Source organism: Tachypleus tridentatus, chromosome 13 (assembly GCF_004210375.1).
Source record: "Tachypleus tridentatus isolate NWPU-2018 chromosome 13, ASM421037v1, whole genome shotgun sequence".
NCBI classification, from domain to species: domain Eukaryota; kingdom Metazoa; phylum Arthropoda; class Merostomata; order Xiphosura; family Limulidae; genus Tachypleus; species Tachypleus tridentatus.
Window position 1 is genome coordinate 173,334,755 of NC_134837.1, and position 22,917 is coordinate 173,357,671.

The 22,917-nt window shown below is 31.0% G+C and overlaps 1 protein-coding gene across 2 annotated transcripts in view; it reads right to left on the reverse strand.

Annotated features, from left to right (window-relative positions):
• LOC143240310 (eye-specific diacylglycerol kinase-like) overlaps positions 1-21,880 on the reverse strand; it is a 224,429-nt gene extending 202,549 nt beyond the window's left edge. Inside the window, exons 1-3 of one of the 2 annotated variants that reach the window (XM_076482547.1) lie at positions 21,752-21,880; positions 9,641-9,857; positions 1,558-1,740 (exon numbers count right to left, since the gene is read on the reverse strand). In XM_076482547.1, coding sequence (XP_076338662.1) covers positions 1,558-1,740; positions 9,641-9,801 — 344 coding nt within the window. In that variant the 5' untranslated portion in view covers positions 9,802-9,857; positions 21,752-21,880. Of the gene's footprint in view, positions 1-1,557; positions 1,741-9,640; positions 9,858-21,751 lie in introns of those variants that run through there. The other variant, XM_076482549.1, reaches the window with a different exon arrangement.
• Between the last annotated feature and the right edge of the window lie 1,037 nt (positions 21,881-22,917).

Sequence of the window (22,917 nt, forward strand, 5' to 3'; positions counted from 1 at the left end):
TTTGTTATATGCACATCATTTACATATTTCTATTGTGTTTCAACTAATATTATTTAATTCAATAGTGTAGACTCAATATTACATCGCCTTGACTAAATCAACAGTGGTTGAAAATTATAAATTGGATGTAATGTGCACCTTTAGTAGAGAACCAGAGTAAATAATGCAAAAAATAACAGGAAATGTAACTACAGACAAAATAAAGTATGAATGCATCAGTCTGTATTGTTCTTAAATGCTGCCACTGCTTGTTATATTATTTTCAGAGCTGCACCTCTAGATGGTAAACTTAAAACTGGTTTTGTAAAGATAATAACTGTTTAACACATGAAGTGCTTATAGGTGTCCTGGAATATAAGTTTGTCTTCTTCAGACAATGAATAATATTAATAATAAAAAAGTGTTAAAACACAAACAATAAATCTAATACAACCATTTTTTGGTAAATGTCTCTATTCCTGTTTTAAGTCTGTTGCATTATTCAAACTTGTGGAAAGACATTTATTAGCTTTACTAATTATGCAGTAACTAACTTGTACAGAAATAAATGTTTTTCATATTTATCCAAAATTTGCATCTATTTTTATGTAGTGTAGTAAATAATGATGCAAAGAATTGCAAAATCCTTTCACCAACATTATTTTTTTATGCTATTAATCAGTAATAAGTAATTGTTTCAACACATCTTGGTTACAAATAATAAAAAGTACCCCAAGACATTTTATAACATATAGACGACATAAAAATTTTTTTCACAATATCTGAAATGATATAAAACATTTATAACTTCCAAGTTTCATTATATATTTAAACAACATTCTTTTGATATACTTCTTGTCTAAGTAAAACCTGTTGGTTCATAAATGACAGCTTTAGGTGTTCAGTATTCTAATTTCTTATTTAGACTGGAGTAAACACTATGATTTTCTGGTCAGGTTTCATCAACTCATGTTGGGAATTTTATTAAAATACCTCAAATTTTATTATTCTCACAAGTTTAACAACTATTTTTCTTGTTAAAGAAAAACATTACACAGTTTAAACAATATTTCTTCCTTCTGTAAAAGTATTTAAAAAGGAATTTGGAATAATTTTAAATTCATTTTTAATATTTACTTAATTTCAAGAGAAACTTTTCTATGTAATTTTAAATGTACAAGTTTTTACCATATTTATTTAGAAAAACTGATATAAATACTACAGCATGCAATTACTATGTGTCTTAATCCTTTCATTGAAGAAAAACAAGTCAGTCCACAATGAAATAAAGAAAAAACATTCCTGATCTATACTTATTTTTCCAATGCCAACAAATCACTATTGGGCAAAATATGACCCAAGATCCTACAATATTCAGATACACAGTTTTATCTGATAATTATATAAAACTAAAAGAAATTCATAGTCTTGACATAAGATCTCGTAATATGACTGTACATATGAATTACATAGTGTTAAATATTCTTAATATAACTCTAAGTGTTTCACAGCTTTACTTATGAAAGCACAGGCTGACTTTAAAACTAAATACTGCACAAACAAAAAATTCTGTTCTACCTGAGAAGAAGCGGTTGTGAAAGTTCCAGTGTAACTTGAAAATCACCCCCACTGAAGTCCTCATCGAAGTCTTCAAGGTGCTCAGCGGACTGGACGTCGGCACGCAGTCGGTGTTTCTTGCGGAAGGCGGGGCGATGTCGGTACTGTCCCGGAGGTTTAGTTACCGGTACAGAATTTCTGCCGCTGATCACGGGATTGTAAAAAAACATTACATCAAACACCGAAACATAAATGTCGTTTATTTAACTACCTGTTTTTGAATCTTAATTATATTAATACGGTCGTGAAACTTTTTAAATGTGGAGAAATTATTTCATACACAGACGCTAGTCAATACAGAGGAAATTGTTCAGTTGCAATGGTGTAATATAATAAGTTACATAAAACTATTATTTTCGAATATCGACTTTCAATTAACTTCCACTTTAAAATTTTTGATCGAATAAAAAATTCTGTCTAAAAACATGCACACAAAATCGGAAATTTACAAAATAAGTTGATCTCACATAGCAATAAATAACTGATATGACGAAGACATAAAATAGAAAACATAAAATGTAACATTCGAGATATGGGGTGACATTAATCATTCACGCCGTTTCCGTATCTTAATTTGGGCAACGTCATTCAATGTGGGAGGAATGTTATCAGTCTTAACAAACGCACTCTACTTCGCCGGTCATACAGTAACCTTACTAACATACCGATAAAATTTGCCGAAACTAGAACCAAAACTAACCTACCGTTCGCAGCAACGAATAACGTTTAACATGAAATTCTTGAAAACGATAAACTTAAGATTTTATTAGCCTGCATTATCATAGTGAACTAATATTTCTCTTATCTTAACTAAGACACACCCAAATGAAGATATATTTCAAGATGCAAAACCCGAACTAGGGTTAAAAGATTTTATTCACCTTTTATTTTCGTTACAACACTTTAACCGTTGTCTACGGTATGTGTCTTTTCGTCTATACATATTACACCTACTTCGTGTGTCAGTGACGTAACTAATTTTGTAAAAAATCTGCAAACTAAATTAATAAATAAGAATGTTAGATTCCATTTCTTACTGAAAAAACAAAAGCTTTTAACCAAAATAACTTTGCCTAATAAGCTCTGTCTGGAATTGATGGAAAGTTTTGTTTGTTTTGAATTTCGCGCAAAGCTAGCCGTCCCTAATTTAGCAGTGTAAAACTAGAACCCACCCACCACCAACTCTTTGGCTACTCTCTTGCCAACAAATAGTAGATTGAACGTCACATTATAACTCCCCCACGATTCAAAGGGCGAGCCTTTTTGGTGTGAGACGGATTCGAACCCGCGACCCTCGGATTACGAGTCGAGTGCCTGAACTACCTGGCCATGCCGGGCCTCACCGACAGCGAGGTACATTTGAAACGATATACTCTTATAGAGACAAATCTGTACTAAGCAAGTATTGATGTGACATAAATTACCACCAGTTTTACAGTGATGTAGTATTAAATACATTTATCTGCTAAACCTGATTGGTTGTCTAATTTAATAAATTCGACCCCCCCCCCGTTTGTTTGTTTTCCTGATTAAACTGAATGAAAACTTATATTTCGTTATGTAGTAATTTCTATAGCATCTCCTAAAGTAATTCCACGCAAAGGTTTGGAGAAGTAACTATACCACTGTCTCCATAATCTGAATTTTTAGTTCAGCAGGTAACGGAGTTACTCTTATACATTTTAATATCTACGTGTTTCATTTAATGCACGTAACGTATATTGTTAAATGTGTATTACGCAAGTCCCGCCTGTACTCTAAATTTGTAGAAGATTCTCGAAAGTAAGGATCGAAATGTACTATGTATATAAAATACTAGTGATTGCATTGTTGGTGCCAATTGAACTTTATAGAACCTCGCCTAATAAGCATAACAGGTAGCTATCACAACACGCGGGGAAACAGTAATTTGTCAGTCACCTACAGTCAGTACACTATAATCCTCGGAATCTATAACTGTGATTAACGTTTATTAATCGGAAAACTACAGAATTTAAACAAGAACGTTTACAAACTTTCAACTTCATATGTCAGTATTTCTACGAGGGCATTAGATATATCCCTCGGTAAAAAGTGAGCTTACAAACCGCGTTAGGCCAAACAAGAATAGATAGTTCGCATTCCCATCAAATGAACCATATCTATGTATCAACATAAAATTAATTCGCTTGTCGTGGACATGAACTGTCGATAAAATATTCAATTCCAGACCAGATAGAAGACTGAATATTGTTTGTAAGTTCGTAAAATTTCTGTGTATAAAAAATTGTTTGTAATAATCGTTATTATTAATTGTATTGTAGTTTGTATATTAAAATATATTTGTGTAAAGAAAGTAAACACTGTGTATCAATCTTGTTGGCAAATATCATAAATTTGATACATATTGATATTTAATTAACTTTAAATTGAAATTAAAATTTCCAACTATTTGAAATCGTAAGAGGTAACGTACACAACATAATGCATGGGAGACTCGTTCGTTCGAGACAAATTATATGTAACATAATAAACTGGGGGCTCGTGCCCGAGATCTGAATCAGAGACAAAATTTGCTCTAAATTAAAATTCAAATCTTCATTCCATTTATAGTTATCATCAAGATCTGATAATGTCTGATTGTCAAGGTTTTCTTGATTCATCCTCCCTCGAACAACTAGATAAATATAACAAAAGTGAATTGTTTGAAAGTGTAAAAATATTAGAATTAACGGTTAAAAATCTCAGAGATAAAATTAACTAAAAAGCGTATTACAGAAATATTTATCAATGATGATTCGTTGTCTGAGGAAGCATTAGAGGAACACTCTAGTGTCTTCACTAGCCAATCAGAGTTGAGTGATAAAGATAAGTTAGAAATCCAATTAAAACTCAAACAAATCAAGCTTGAACAAGCCCGCATCGAAGCTGAGAAAGAAATTAGGCTGAAATAAATGGAAATTAGACTGAACTCTGATCGACCACGGCAAAATAACAACTTTGAACTAAATTTATGCATTAAAGTACATGTACCACTATTTAATGAAAATTAAGTTGATATTCCCAACATTTTGAGAAAGTTAACAAAACGATGGAATGACCCACCGAAAAATGGTAATTTATTATTACAGTGTTTTAACTGGTAAAACACAAGAAGTTTATGCTGTTCTGTTTCTAGAAGGTTGTACATACGAGTTAATACTGGTGACTTATCGCCAATCGAGGTTATCACAAGCAAAATAATCAAACTTTACAGAATTCGCCCACGCAAAAGAGGTTTATATTGAAAGATGATGTAATTCTATGCACTTTGATAACAGTTTTGACAAACTAAGACAATTATTTCTGAGAAATACAAACACTGTACAAGTGAGGACCCCAAAACTTATTTGTATGAAAAGAAAGTTGAAACACAACAGGACAGGGTTCTCATGAATAACTGTCCTACTGACAATTCATTGGTGAATAACAATGATGAATGTGAGGGATCTGAAGTTCAGTTTGCTAGAAGTAAATTGATCGCCAAGCAAGAAAAGGACCCATAACTCTCATTACTATTTAAATATGTATTCCTAAACAATAAACTGGAGTAAGTTCCAAATGGTTACTTTTTCAAAAATTGTGTGCTTATGAGAAAATGGGGACAAGTAATGTTAAGACTGATAGACAATGTATCCCCACCGCAATTTGGGTCCTGTTTTCACAGTTACCTCTGAAACGTAGGGCACATTTTATATCCCACATTATAGTTTGTACCTTGAGATCTTTTTAATTAGTGCAGCATTTTTTTTATTATTTTCTAATTTTCTTGTTTGTTTTTAGTTTATAACAAATTAATATAATTAGTCAGAAGTTTGGATCTGCTGTTTTTGATGCAGTCCTTCCTTTTAATTTTGTTTACTTTATCAGTATTAATTTTCTCTAAAAATATATATATGTTTGTTTTTTTGTTTGTTTGTTTTTCACAGAGAAGACCACCTCAAGTAAATTCACATGAGTTTCCAGTATCTTGTTATTTGCAATAGGTGGGGGAGACAAATTTCTCAATTTTAGAAGTAGACAACCCTATAAATCACACTAGTGTCCAATTGCCTGCAGTAATGATATGCAGTCTCTCTTGATGTAAGGTAAAAGTCGACGTACCTTCAGCTGATTTTGGCTAAGGATATCAAATAATTTATACACAAATTACAATGGCTGAAGTCTAAAGATGTTCAATTAATAGTTTCATAAATACCTTTTCATATTTAAGCTACCATATATCAAAGTAAAGCAATAACAAATAAGCACTCCATGAGATATTTTTTTCCAAATTCAGTTTCTTAATTCCTCTCCAATACTAAAGTGCACTTCTTCTACTTTGTGGAAACAGAGTATGATGTAAACTTTTATATTCCCTTTCTACCATCCTTTCTGGGATATTTTTGGTCCTGCAACAGGATTCTTTTCTCTTCACACGACTACGAGATTTCTCCAGATAAATTATTTTCAACTAAGTAAGTTTTCTCCAGGTATTTTCAGTAACTAATTTTTCTACAACAAAAACACTCAAGTATACATTGCATCAACTTGTTTCAACAAACAACTGGTCATCCCATAAGTATTTAGGTGATAATAATAATGGCAGTTATTTCCCAAACACCTTTTTATCTTACTGAAACTCATCAGTTTTTCTGAGGTTTCTCATGTTACCGTTTAATTCATTTTCTTCAAAACTATACAGCCCAGTTCATCTTCAAGCAATGAAAAAAGATAAACACAAGGGTAAAGAGCTAATGCAAGTTCAGATAAAACCAGAATAAAGTACAACACTGTGCAAGGATTTGTCTCACTTCAGCTCAGAGACAATCAAAATAAACCAAACTGAGATTTAATAGAAAGGATTTGTTTTAACAATAAAAAACATTTGTTGATGATTATAGGGTGCAGAATTTAATTGTAAGTCAACAAATTAACCCCTTTGACAAATGCAGTTTTTTCTTTGGGTATTTAATCCATTATAATAACACCAACTTTGAATTAATTTACACACTGAATACTAAAAGTGAATCAAATTAACTATATATTTCTTGTGAAGACTTCATGAAATTACCTCTCATCAGAACTCACTGTGCACATGTGTGTATGAATTTAGACATTTTAAAAAGCATGAATTCTGCAAATAAAGATGGCTTGTACATTACCAGAAGAAATATACAAAATCAAAATAAGACATTTACTGATTGATTCTACAGAGAATTAAATAGGTTAAGGCAATTTTGAATATGCAAATCAGCAAATCATGTGACAAACACAGCCAATGTAATATCAAAATGGTACAAAAGAATGTATCAGGACTACATTTTGACATTTCTCAGTGTTTCTTAGGTATTGTGATGCTTCTGAAAATTGGTCACTTTCGGCATAAGTATCCACCATTCCTACCATCGTAAAGTATTCATACATTTAGATGATAGCAATGTTTTCAAATTGGTGATTTAGAATTTCCAAATTGGGAGAATCCTTTTACTTAATACATTTGAAAACCGGGAATGATATGGATCCACTTGAGGTACCAGGACCATTAAGAAAGAACTCTGCAACAAGTCGTATCTCAACCATGGCAAGCAAAATGTGCCATTTTGTAACAGATGAAAAATCTATAAACACAATTATCAGTATCAAAAGTCATCCAACTGTCCAAAGCAACATAATCAGGAAGGATATACACCAAAAAAATTGGTGCAAGTCACATGTGCATATGCTCAATTGTTGAATAACTCAAGCAGCTCAAAAATGAAGCAGATATTCTTTCCATGCCATATGCAAACATCCAGTGAAATTGCATAAATGAATTCTGTGCAATTGTCCTGTTGAAACGAGCTTTAGAAAATCTTTGTCCTCACACAACAGATAGTTATAGAAAGCAAGAGGCAATTTTGGTTTGTCTTAAACATGACAGCACTTAACAAAGAGCCTTGTGCAATGAGAATTGCTCTGAAGGGCTATTGTCAAGATGCATGACCATAAAACATAGCATGACTGAATGTGGTGATGCTCAAAAACTGTTTTAATAATACATTCATAACCTATATATTATACTCTAATTATCATTGAAGCAACTCATAGAATGTGAATTTATTATCTGAATGCTTCACTTTAACCATTTTGCATATCTTTAGTTATAAAAATATTACCAAGTATACTATTTGTGTATGTTGTAAATAAGCAATGCCCCTATATACACATAAAATGAAAAAAATATATTTCACGTAAAATATACATCTTTAACTCACTAATATGGAAATGTTTTTTTATGAAACTTGATATGATTATCACTATGAAATCTAGTTCAAAATACCCAAATTTAACAATTATGTTCAGCTAATGAATGTAAACTACTCACCATACTTCTTAGTTATTAATGAGGTTACAAAATCCATAAAAAATGTATCTTGGTGTGAAAAGTTTCAAAATAAAAATTAAAGTGTGAAAAAAGAGAAAATTATACAACAATTTAATTGCATACAGAACCCAAAGTGTGATGGTTCATCACAAAATGAAATATCACTCTAAATGGGCAGTAATTTTGGATCAAATTATGTACACTTTTTGATGGAATATTCAAGACAAGATACCCAAAAGTTAGTTGTTCCTTTTTTTTTAAGTGATAGATAAACAGAAAAAGCAAGCCATGCACAACATCAAACACCAACTCTTGAGTTACTACTATATGACTGAATAGTGTGATTTTTACTATCACCCAATGTACAGGGTGTGAACCTTCAATTTTTTTGGCACAAAAAGGATATGAATTTGGTCATTGTGACTAAAAACATTTGAAAGAGTGTGATTTCTTAGAGCACATTGATATTAAACTTGAATGACTATCTACTTCTGTTGCATCAAACATAGCAGGAGCACTAAAAGGCAAGCCCCCTCACAACAACTTCTGAAAAAGTAGTGAAGTGCATTTCTGAATGGAAAATAAATTGTTTGTTTGTTTGAAATTAAACTCAAAGTTACACAATGGGCTATACATACTCTGCCCATCATGGGTTTCAAAACCTAGTTTCTGGAAGTGTGAGTCTGCAGACATACCACTGTGCCACTGAGGGCAATGAAAAATAGACTTTGTATAATTACATGGAAAACTGATATTTAAACATAGCAATTAAAGTGCCCCCAATCATTGTTGCCCCTTGAAATCATAAGATTCATCTAAGATAAACTATAAGTAACACTACAAACTTACCTCATCCTGTTTAGCTCTTCACAAAGAAATTACTTCCATACAAAACATTATCTTTCAAAACAGCTACCCAACACATTTCTTAAAGAAAATACCTTCCTTATTGCTAACTAAATTGTTTGTAAAAACACCTAATATACCCAATGTACACAAACTTACCTTATACGCCTGCTTACCGTATCTCAAGTGACAAAGATCTTTCACCATAAACAGCTGAAAAAGCTAGGTAACTCTTACCAACCCCAAATTGACTTGAAAGTTATTATTAAACCCAACTTTACACTAAAAAAATTTTTTCCACCGCAGAAAACATTTGCCAACTGCTCACTGTTCACATCATCAACTTACACATGTACAGAATTTTTGTACAGATCTACAAAAACTAGAAGAAAGTATACAAACACCCCCAACTCTGCTGTCTATCAACACAATACAGAAACAGGACATCTGATTTCTCTTTCCAACTCAAAAATTCTTTCAACAGCCAAACATGATACTGAACTTCTTATAAAAGAAACATTATACATGAAAACCCTTCTTCCATTCCTAAATAACCCACAGTCTTCACTGTATTTAAACTTATTTCAACTATATCACTTATGCCACAGTTTTCATTTTCTTGTGTTATATTTGTATATTTTAATTGTTTATTTCTTACATACATATTTCTGTTGTAATTACAAATATTTTGTTTTTCTTGTAACCCTAGATTACTGTAACTTTCATTGTATATTTACTCAGATGCAGAAATGATCGAAAATACGAGGAAAGTCAAATTCTAAAGTAAAATAGCTTTGGTATTTTCACTCTATATACAACTTATGATATACACACCTGTCTGAACATTCATTGGACCAACATACTCCGTCACTAACATCTGGAAGTTTCAAGAGACCTTCTTCCTGAATATTCTCTTCATGACATTCATGGTCAAGCTCTTCATCAACTACAATACTTGGTATGCATAAGACATTGCCACTTGTGCTTGTTGCCATAGTGACAAACACAGCAAATCATACATGAAGCTCCATGTCAAACATTTAGCAAGAATCTGGAAAGTAAATTCATGTTCCATTTCAAAATAATAATAATAAGCAAAAAGGTTGTTGAAGTTCAAGAAAATACAAACATTGAAACTAGTAATGTAAAAATCTGACTTATAGCAATAATAACTAAACTTCACAATCTAAATCATAGGCTGAAACATTTGTCTTCAACAGAAAAAGAAACTGGTGATTTTTCAGCAGGTGGGGTGTGGCTAACCTACATCTTCTTGACCCTGGTAGAATAGATAACATCTTAATTTTTATATTTTATTCAGCTGTGGGTATATTCATATTGACTGAATCCTGATTATAAGATGGCATTCTTTTATGAGTAAAACTTCAATCGTGAAAAAATTGAAACACCCTCATAGCCTGAGTATTTTTGTAACATTTTTGGATATATAGATATTTAATCTCAATTTTAGCAATACTGAGAGGTTATATGAATATGACTAAACAATTAAAACTGAAGAAAAGACTTTTCAAGATTTTCTGTAAATGCCATGCTACAAAAATGCATATTCAAACTGAGAAAAAAGTTAAGACACACTATCCTCTAATAGCTAGTGTTACCCTCTTTGGCTGAAATAACTGCAGTGATATCCTTCTTATGGACATCTACCAGTCTCTGACATCGGTCTGAAGAAAGTTTGCCCCACTTCTCAATACAGAATTCTGTCAGTTGTGAGATGTTTGAGGGTTTTTTTGCATGTACAGCCCGTTTCAAGTCACCCCACAGCATCTCAATGGGATTAAGATCTGGGCTTTGACTTGGCCATTCCAGGACTCTCCATTTCTTAGTTTTCAGCCAGTCCTTGGTGGATTTACTGGTATGTTTTGGGTCATTATCGTGTTGCAGTGTCCAGTTCCGCTTCAGGTTTAATTTTCTTACAGATGGTCTCATATGATCCTCAAGCACCCTCTGATGCACAGTAGAATTCATGGTGGATTCTATGATTGTGAGCTATCCAGGTCCTGCTGCAGCCTTTTTCACAATGCTGAGTAACAATCTTCTAATCACGTGCACCTGGTGTGATACACCTATGTGTGAATTGAGCCATTTTATGTGAGTATAAATGTGGGGGTGTCCTAACTATTTCCTCAGTTAGAATAAGCATTTTTGTCGAATCACATTTTACAGAAGATCTTGAAAAGTCTTTTCTTCAGTTGTAATTGTTTAGTTATATTACTTTAATCTCTCAGTATTGTTACAATTGAGACTACATATCCATTTATCCAAAATTGTTCAATATATACACAGGCTTTCATAGGGTGTCCTAATTTTTTCACATGGCTGTATATTGATTGACTTAGAAGTTGTAAAAAAACAACCCTGGTGATAGAATAAATATTAATATGGCTAGGGTTGTTTGTTTGTTTTTAAATTTTGCAGAAAGCTACACTAGGGATATCTGCCCTAGCTAACATGAGAACATTTATAGTCTGGTTTTATCTGACTATCAGTGTATAAATCAATAAAAGTTACAAGGGGTGAATAAAATAAACTTACAGATGATGGTAAGGTCAGTGTGAATACTACTTTACTCTGATGTAAGTAATGAGTGAAATAACAATAAACCTACTTGAATGCAGAGCCACAATGAAAACACAGAAATCCTCATCCTGCTATGGTTAGAAATAAGTTGTGATGTTTGGAATAACAAATTGTGTGAAAAATTAACAATTGAAATTGAACTGACTATTTACTTTCTGAGTTACCAAGTGAAGTAATGCAACACTTATATTGAGACAACCTGCCACATGACAACCTGTATGTTAACAAGAGTGATAGTTTAGCAACTTTCCATCTACCATATGTTGGGCTGTGGTAACCCAAACTAACATGCATTTTCAGTGGATATGCTCTAATGGACTCTTACTTCATATACCAAATTTCAAGACAATTCATTCAGACACAACTGAGATGGGTTATCTTCAATTTTGATTGAGTTTCATTCTTTTTTTTTTATATCTTTTTTCTTCACAACAATAGCACTAAAACTTTATTTGATAGAAAAACATGCTTAACTTTTATGGATCTTATTCTAGTTTGGTAAACTGATAATCTTTTCAACATACAGTTAGGAGTCTAATTTGGTATGAATATAGACTACACATGCAAAGTTATTAAACAAAAACTGCTCAAATTTGATCAAAATTTTTGTGCATGCCTACACAAGAAATCATGTGAGCTATCAGTGTGAAACTTTTACTACAGTTTCAACTGAAAGTAAAAGCAGACCATTTTTAGTTTTTATCATTTGGATTAAAACATTTGACTTAGAGCAGCAAAACTACTAAGTGAAATGATGGGCAGATACACAAGTGTTGGTTTGGATGATCAAACTAAAGTTTCTAGCTGAAGTTTTCAAACAAACTATATAGATAGACAGTTATAGTTCATTATTCACTGCCAACATTTCAGCACAGATTTACGAAATTTTATGAAATTATCCTAATTAATAAGTATTTAGAGTCATGTGATATTAGTTTAAGCAACTAGCATAAATAACGATGCTTGATACAGCTGTACCAATCACATAAGGGTGATGATAAGAAACTATTCACATAAATTCTATGAAGTTATTATAAACGAAAGTGTGACATATATTTTAAACAATCTGTTAGTTCTGTAAAGTAAAGGTCTGTTCCAAGTAATAGGGTTGCATTCCTAAAGCTAATGTGGGTTACTATCAAGCATCACTTTCCTATTTGGTATGGTTTGTTGGAGTGTATTAACAAAAAAGCATGATATCTAATCTAAAAAACTTAAGCGTGAAAAATGGTGCAACCAAAAAAGAATTCAATATGTGACTTAAAAGAATGAAATCAAAATTGGCAGCTAAACTGACAGCTATGTTTATAACATTATTAGAACTTTACAGCAAATATTCATTCATTAGTTACCCAGGCCATTTTTTTTTAATTCTAATCACGTCATAATGGATGGTAAAAGCAGTGTAAATGGACATGATGTGTAGTCTATCTGGCTTGGAGAACAATAGCCAAAAGGTAGCAACAAACTTTTTTTATTAGTTATTTATCCATTCAACTTTACACCCTGAATGTTTTTTGATGATAACACCTGCATGATAAAGGCAGACTTTGTAAAATACAAAGATATTAAACACCATGTCCAAAGTGTTTATCTTCTGACTGTACTATTCAGTAACATCCATAAAAGAAAAGTCTCTCTTAGAAACAGTGGGATTCTGTAGTATTTTTCACACTACAAGTCTTCTCCAAACATTACCAACCTATACCTGTGCTGGACATAAGAATTCAAAGACTATTATTTAATAAAAGCCTTCTGCACAAAAGTGGAGAAAATGGTCATACCTTTTGAGCCTCTCACTAAACGGATAACTATCCCTGAATCAGACACCCCGAGATATGAATCTTGTACATATTTTTAACGCTGTTAATAGGAACTTAACTCTTCTTAAAATACTCAATCTCTTTAAAATATCAAGGAGCATTCAATTAAATAAGTCACATGGCTGCAAATATTCTGGCTAGTACAAGCATAAGTAGTATCTGTTATGAAAACTGGATGCTGATGAAACATTCCACTTATAGAACAAGTTATAACTGATTGTGAAAAAAAAAGGTACTGACTAACTTGGCTTGCTACAGAAGCAATGAATGTATGTGGATAAAACCAAATGTGTGGATGTCTGGAAGATGAAAGTTATAATTCACAGCCATAGAAACAATATACCATGTTATGATGGAAATATATTTGATGGTTGTCTCCACCAGTACCTTCATTGTCTTCTGCAGTATCCAAGTGATTCTTCAGTATGTGGATATTTGTACACTCTCCAAAGTATAACAGACAAAGAAGTCTACTTTTCTAATGCATATAATGTACAATCTAATGACTTTGCATAGGAAAACTCAGCTTGAAGACCAAGCTAAAGAAAAAGCATGTGGACAACTTTAAATAGTCAGCTTCATAGTAAATTTCAGTGTTGTGATAAAAGTTCCTGATTCTCAAACACAGAATATAATAGAGACCTCGAAAAACCTGAAAGCAAGAATGAAGAGATGACAAAAATTACAAAGAAGCAGATGAACAGAAGCTGCACCATGAACTACTAGCAGTAAAATCTGTGTTCTCATAAACAGCAAAGTCAGTAACATCAAAAAAACATTTTTTCTGTTTACTCATAAATTAATGATTTTTCAATAAACACATAACTATCTATAATAATCTGTTCAAAATATTAAACAAAATGTTTTCCTGTAAGGATGCTATTAGTGTTGTTATTTCTTATAATGTTATAATATTTTAAAATTTACATCATTACTTAAGACTTCTTCTACCACAAGGGGAAAAACATAGTGCACTTGGAGCCCTGAGACATAGAATTTATTATTATAAATTATAAATACTTGTTGAATATGTTTTTGTGGAAACAATAAATACCATTTTCAGAAAAAAGTTTATTTTAGTTATTTTAGTGTATATCATTTAGATACTTTGGTTTTATTACTGTACATACAGATAAGCTTAACGTTGTAAAAATATGCTGAATGTTAATAGTAAATCATTAGAATTAACTCGCTGATGGTTTTAGTTATTAATAATAGTAATAATAAATAAAGAATCAGAAAAATAATTTGTCTTAAAAATCAAAATTACTTTCCTTATTATTTAGTGAGCAGTGAATCTGGAACTCAATTTCTTTGGATACACTACCTTTATAAACGGGTAATAATACATTAACAATTAGTTACAAATAGCTACAGATGTGATGTACAATGTACCCGAGTTCTTAATATTAATAATACTAATAGTATCCATATAAATGTTTTTCTACAGTTAGTGCTACTGCTAGACTAATTTTTGAACTACAGTATAGCTAAAAATTAATTAAATTTACAGTGGAACAATTGTAAATAAAGATTAGTAAAAATAAACATCATTATATCTTATACTATATATTTAGTTCAGGGATAAATGCAGTGGAATGTATAGATGTGGTTTATATTTCAGAATAAGAGGAGTTTACCTACAAATTATAAAAGGGTTTGAAAGATCCAGTACCCTACACTTGCAGGCCTTCCTTACTTGAGGATAAATTACAGACAGCTTTAGAGAGGGTAAATAGTAGATTAAGAGCAGAAAGAAATCAAGGAAGCAACACATAAAATGATAAATGTTGCATGGGAGGAGTGATAAAAATGGATCAAGCATGCACATACCCCTTCTCTCCTGACCCACCGTGCAGTCCTTCCATTAGTGGATGTCTCAGTGTTTTACATGCCCACAATTTTCATTTGTACACTGAAAAATTGAATATGCAATGTTCCGGGATGTCAATGCCTTAATCCCATGTGTCCATAGACCTTTAAAATGTTCCATTTCTGGTTCCTGAATCATATGAATGTCCCTAAAAAATTTTTCATTTTTATGTAATATGTTGACATGAGCTTAAAAATTTAATGTGCCTTTTGCATTCCTATAATACATTTGTAGTAGTTGTAATGATTACAATAGCAAGTCACAAGCTTCGCTTTTCAATCTCTACCATTGTTGTAGCAATAGTGTGTTTAACAGCTGTTGTTGTAACTCCTCAAGTGTTTGGAATCCAGCAGCATCATTCATACCCCTTCTTGAGAGCATGTACAAATGAGATAAATAATATTCTGTAAAACTGGAATAATACATAGTTATCTCCTGGTAACTTTTATCAATGACCAATTATCAAACCTGGTTTTATGACACCCAGACCTTGTTTATTTTCACAACCTGGCCTGCCTGTTGGATAGTAGTTTATTTTTAGCTGATTTTAGTGATTTGTCCTGTTTGTTTGTTAAAATAAAGTACTCAGCAGTTTGGTTTTCCTGATATCATAAGTGATGTAGAATATTTGTAATAGTAAACCAAACTTCTTAGCCAGGGTTTACCAGGATGGTCCAACATCCCATACATTTTTCTGTTGGTCTGATGTCTTCTGTCACCACCAATATATTTCAAATGCCATTAGCTTGTTTTGTAAAATAGAAGTTAATGGAACATCTGTGCAGTCTTATTCATTACTCATCAAGTTTTACATACAAATTCTGGTGAACCTTCTACTTCTGTGGTTTGTGTCCCTTCCCATTGAATTCAATTTTACTTGCCACTCCATTCATACTGAATTCAGTTTTATCTGCCATACAATCCACCAATGTACTCTCAAAATCAAACAATATCAGTATTCCAGTAGAAAGATAATTGAAGTACATGTATTTTTTTTTTCCAGACATGATATCAATACACGAAATAAAACAGATGCATTATACAACTTGTGTACTGTTACTGATGGCTGTTATATGAAGGCCCTGGCTATAGGATGTATATATATCATTCAGCCCATAAATTTCAAGATTATACTACCAAATAAAACTTAAAATTTAAAAACACACACACAGCATTTTCACTACTGTTCTTCTTACAGATTAAATAATAAATGAAAAATTGATCCTGTTACATATAAAATCTCTTCAACTGGTATCACTATTAAATGTCATAAACTTGACTAATAACTTATGTACAACTTTTATAATGTAATTCTTGGATAATTCCATATCATCTTATGTCTTGTTATATATACATTACAACACTATAAAATATTGAGTAATACAGTGAGTTCACAGTTAGTATAAACATAAACATAGAATAGTAATAATGTACAAAAATAATCTAGTAGAAATAATGATAAGTAACCATTGAATGTCTTAACAGAAATAAAATCAAGGTTTGATTATTAAACTCTTTTTTTGGTCCTGAGCTATTGTTAAAGTCAGCATAATGGTTTTAGTGCCATTTATTCACATTAGATTTAACAAGTATTTATGTAATTAAAGCAGAATAAATACAGCTATGGTTGTGTTGAATTAATCACATTAACTTTTAATAAACCATCAACTAATCTTAAATATACAAGAACATCATACATATTCTGTAAAAACTAAAAATACAGGTACACTGGACTATACTATCATCTGTATTAAAAAAAAAACTCCTCTAAAACTAAATAACTTTTGTTACCTTAAAATAGTATTTTTAACTTGAAGTAACCAAAAGCTTGTGTGTGCATGTTTCGTACACATACATGTACATATATTTTTGCATGTTTCTCTGCATTATGAAAACTATACAATATGTCAAAATAACTTAAACAAGTATATAAAGACTATATTTTCAAACTAGTTTTAGACTTGATAGATAAGCAAGTTATTTATGCCTATTTTAACAGTTAGAATGATTAAATGCAATCTGTTTATTCTAACTTAAAATGTGAGAATTATTCTGCCTTTACTTATTGTCTATTATACTGTAATTGATATGATTAAAGGATCATCTACAAAAATTAAAGTACTTAATTTTCTTAAGTACATGCACTTAAATTAACATAAAAGATTTAACTTTTTAACAAATTTATTCTATAGAAAATTCAATAAATAATCAGCAAATAAAGAAACACTGAAATTTCAAACATTTCCTAGGTGGAGATTAACCTATACCAGGATATGCAAAACAAAAATATTTTCTGGAAATTACAAGTGTTTAAACAATTTTACAGAACCACTTTTTACAACATAAAAGCACAGTTTAGATGTAAAAGATGTGGATTTGGTGAATGTAACATAGTAATGATAAGTACACTGTTAAAATAATATTTGTTAACTTTATCTCATGCATAATAAATTTGGTTTTGTCACTTAAGACTTTTTTTGCTGCATTCAATTTCACTGAAGACCTTATAACATATAAACTTAAAATAAATTAGCTTCATTTAGGATTTATAAGAATTAAACAATTTATGAGGAAAACAGAGACAAAAGATAAACATGGTTCATTCAATAACTTTTTGGGGTTTACATCAGTACTCACATCTGTAGAAGGCTTAGGTAATTGAGCTGAAGCTTGTATATTGAGAAAAACTAAAAAGCATGGTAATAGTCCAAATAAATTACTTAATACAAATGGCATATTCAGGTTGCTCTTAATCTACCGACAGGAAAGAAACAACGGTTTTCTTTTACCTCAACTTTTATAATATTGTACACATCTGTTCAAAAAAAAAAAAAAATCAGAATAAACCAAACCAAAATCAGGTTTTTCCAAGAATTAAAAGTCAATTTTCTTACAAAATGTCTAGGCCTAAAATTGTAATGCTACACTTCTAAACTAACTGGCTGTCACACAAAATTGGTTTGTTAGAACTTGTAAAAGAGTTGAAAACAGATTTCAAACACGGATATTATTTGCATAAAGCTGCTAACTGGGCTATATCATGGTTGGCCATCAATGTTTACAAATGTGTGCCAAGGCAAAAAAGTTGAGAACCATTTTTTAAAACTTGTACATTTTATCCTTTAATATTCAAGTCACCATTGCTATTGTAATAAAGTATTATAACAGTATCAAAAGGCAACATTGCCAAAACCGTTAACAGTTTTAAGAACCTGAATAATTTCATCTCTCATTTGTTATGGATGCAACTGAAAAATGGTTTTTAAACTAGCTTTTATTCTAGACTAAATAGAAAAAAAAAAAAGTTGAGGGGTTAGTAGAATTGTTTGTGTAGAGCCTACAGCTTGGTGACTAATCACATAAAATAACTGATTAAATGATATAATCAATGTGTTGAAAGCAGTCAACTAGTTTCCAATTATTATGATTTTTGATTATTCCAACTTGCCAATAATCAAAATTATGATTGTATTGATTAATGTCAGGGAAATAACCAACTATTTGAAATTATTTTTTGATTTTTCCAACTAGCCAAATAATTGAATAATACCATTATGTTTATTTCCTGTTAAACACAAAACTATATAATGGGCTGTCTGTGTTCTGGCTATTGTTATTAAAACTCAATTTTTAGTGTTACAATTTTTTTTCACCATTTCTTGAGAATAACTGACTAGTTGAACATAATCATTTCATGAGCCTAATTACTGACAGATAAGAAACTTCCACCAACCATCCAGCTCGAGCAGAACCAAGACTAATAGTAGAAATGTAAGTAATCAAGAATTCGATTTTGGTGGCTAAAATATTTTTAATTCAAGTAACTTTCTTTCTTGTGTATGTAATTATCTACTTAAAGTATTTCTTCCAAAATTATCTTTTGTTCAGCCTTAGGAAGAGGAGATATTACTATTTAATTTTATTGAACTGGTTGGATAAAAATACAAAATGCAGTATTTGTGGCTTTTGTTACCTTTTATGTTTTATTAAAACCAAGCGAGTCTCTGTAGTAGCAACTTTAAAAAAATTTGTGATGAGTGAGTGTTGTAACCCTTATTTAAAAACACGTGGTCTTTAATATAGAGGTAGAAAAGGCATGCTGAAAGTGCATTAACTATTTGGTTTATTTAATCTGTAACAAAGTCATAAGATGAGTAGCAATAGGATACATTTTATCAGAAAAATAAGTCAAATTAAAAATAAATAGAATGTTTGAAAATACTTTTAATTTGGGAATGATGTGGTTAGCAGTGGAGACCAGACTTAAAAGTGGTGAATGACAAAAGTTCTTGAAAGTTAAATCCCAACCTGTTCTATTGTAGGCAGAATTACTTCTTAGTTATTAGTTAATAGGAAATTTTACCTGCAAAACTGGCATGTATTAATAGTTTATACTAACCAAGTTTTACCCAAAGGATCTTTTAATAGTGGAGGTTTCATATAACATTTGATTATATGTAATTGATGAATCTTAATGTTTGGTAACATAATGGGCCTAATGGCTAATACTGTTCCACTGCTTTGGATATTAGAGTATATGTTAATTCATGACTTTCTTCTGTAATGTATGTCTCATGTTTATCCTTAATGAATATTGTCACACTAGGTGTGACAAAGTAACTGTAATACAGCTGAACTTCAATATTTTTTTCCTGAATATCTTAATATCTAATATTTTCAAACAATCATGGCAGAGCTATTACAATATTGAGAATCAGCAATTCAAATGATATGCTTTAACACAAGTAAAAAAAGTAAATGTCAAAATACCTACTTAGAAACAGCCATTTTGTTGTAAATAGGAATAACAAATTATCTCTACACTTATACTTTTTGCCATAGAAATGTAACAGAAATTATGGCTTACACAATTTTTAGTAACATGCCATTTCTAATTATATTAATTTAGCCCTCTAACTACCATATCGCATGACAGTGAGTCGATTTATTTTTTATTTGTCTTTTACAACATCCAGTGTAAAGAACCAAACAAAAAAATGATAAACACTATTTTCTTTGCAAAGGTTCAAAGGTACTCAAACAAATTAGTGGAATTAATTATAATAATAATGGTAGTTTTACTGTATTTCTTTTATGTAATTAATGTTATTAAGACCCTGTAACTAATAAATTCAATGATCCACAACCTACTTAATCTGCAAGTTAAAGTTCCCAGAAAAAAAAAGAAAATGGGTTACCTAATAATTATATAATCCCTACATAACATAAACAGACATTAATTAATCATGTTACTGATCGTGATCTATGCTTAAAAGTAAAATAAAGTATTAAATTATGGCTATATTTAAAAACCTTCCATTAATTTCACAAGTCAGCAAGATGTTTTGGATCACAAGCTTAATGCAGATAAAAACCAAATCAGATAGGATAAACGACAAAATGTGTATTGGCATAATTACTAAAGCCATAATGACAGACTTCACTTGCTAGTAGTAAAGTTAGTAAATTTTAAAGTGTATTTATAGACAGATGAATTTCATGTTAGATGAGGTAATTATCTCTGTATACATCACTAGTTAGGCTTTACTAGGAATAATATGTATACCCAGTGCCAAATAAAGACAATCGTAGGATCTAGGTACCTTTTGTTTGTAGGCCCTACCAGCCATACAAGTTAAGCCAAAAATTAGATAAATTATGAATTCTGGTTTGAAATTTCATAAGTCCTAGGCACTTTGCCAAATAAATAATCCAGCTCTGTGTATACATTTAGTCTTCTTATCTAAAAAAAGGTATTGTTTTATTGGAAATGGTTCAGAAAAGAACTACTAGAAAAATTGTGACTACAAAAGAATTATTATATAGAATTGGTTAAGATCTCTTAACTTACTTTCTCTTGAGAAAAGAAGATTGAAAGATAATTGAAATTTACAAGACTTTTGGGAGAATCAATGTGATAAAAGCCTCTGATTTCCTTGTGCTGTACACTGAAGATACAAATTTATGTTTGGGGAATGACAGACTGGCTCCATTTAAGGCAGTTTTTATTATTCTAACAGCATTATTGGCTTATAAAGTAAGTGGAGGTTAGTATTTTGGAATAGTCAAGAAAGGGTATGGTAACTTTCTAAAAAAATAGAGGTTGGGTTTAAAATTTTACTTTGCTCAAAACTAGGTGCATAAGGTTAAAATTGAAGTACCAGAGCATCTATCTTTGTATTTTGTGTTAACTCTTAACTGGAAAGTCTTATTAAGCCTACATTGATTAATTTCTAAGAACTTGCAATCAGAAGTGTGATTATCAAAACAGATGCAAGCCAGCAATAGTACTCAGTAGTATGCAACTTTATAAAGTTCAAGTATATTACTAGTTATTTCTGACAATGTTGCTAATTTTGCAATCATATTCCAGCGTTAGAGTACTTGTTGGTAACAAATTAATCATTGTTTAATTGTTCTTTTATACAATCATATTATTATTATTACTATAATTTATAAATAGTACTTCCTAATGCAGCTCAGTTTTTAAAATTATTATTATTAGTAGTAAAACCTGAAGTATTACACGTATACACGTGTAATATTCACGTTTATTGTAAGTATTTGGTTGTTTACAAAACTACAAATTTTGTTTCTTGTCATTTAAAAAAAAAAGCAGTGTTCATGTTTTTATTTGAAAGGTCTTACCTTTAATTGCGCTCGAAACTGATTACTTAGTAAATACTCACAACAGAAGTAGTATCAAATTTGTATTATTATCAATATTCTCATAATTGCACAAAACCCACACCTCAAAAGGTTGTTTTGAATTTGCTGCCCTCTTCTGGTAGTAGAACTGCTACAACTTTTTAAAACTTGTTTTATTTTCTATTTGAATATCTTGTTTGTCTGTTGTTGTTTTTTGTTTACTTATGATGCATGCTAATTCAGTAAGTACAAAACATTTGATACTATTGGTTCTTATATTAATTTATTTCAAAACTACTAAATGCACAAACTCGAATTTCTAAATAAAGAATATAAAGAATATTTATACTACGTGTATTGATAGTTACCGCATAATTTCTCTAAACGCACATGACCTAATGGCTAACGTGCCTGGACGACAAATTTCAGAATTTGTGTCTCACATATTGTGAGAGAGCTATAATAGTGACAGTCACATCGAGCATATTATATAACAATATGTAAATTTCCTAAAATTCATTACCAATTCTGTTGAAACCTCATCAACTAAATGATAATTTCTACCTTACGAACCAATAAGTTTCCTACACTTTTGTTTGTTTGCAGTTAAGGACAAAGCTACACAATGAGATATTTATGTAATGTCCGCTACGGGTATTTAAACCTAGTTTCTAGCGTTATTAAATCTACAGATATATCACTTTGTCATTGGGATTTTTGGCGGTAGAATGTGTTAGTGTATATACGTTATCTGACTAGTTTAAAATAGGTCGTTATTCAGATATATTACGGTAAGTTTTCTAAATTTTCATGCAGCTAATCTATATGTTTTAAACTGGTGTCAAAGGTCGTAAAATGTAGTTATTCTCTTATTCTTGTACAGTTTAATATAACAACTACTGAAAATTTGTATCAGAGTGATCCTGTGTCTGAACGTTCTAAGAAGGGACAATCCCTTCTCCACGAACAGTTTAAATACTTGTCAATTGTATATAAGTTAGAAGTTTTGTTCTCTATAAATGTTACATGGAATAGTCAGCGTCGAGTTTCAGCAGTAAACTACAATCAGTTTTGTTTTGCCTGGTAGAGACGTTTTAAAGAAAATATTATATCAATCCCAACAGTATGTTAAAACTGAAAATAGAAAGCTATAAGCATAGTTACTG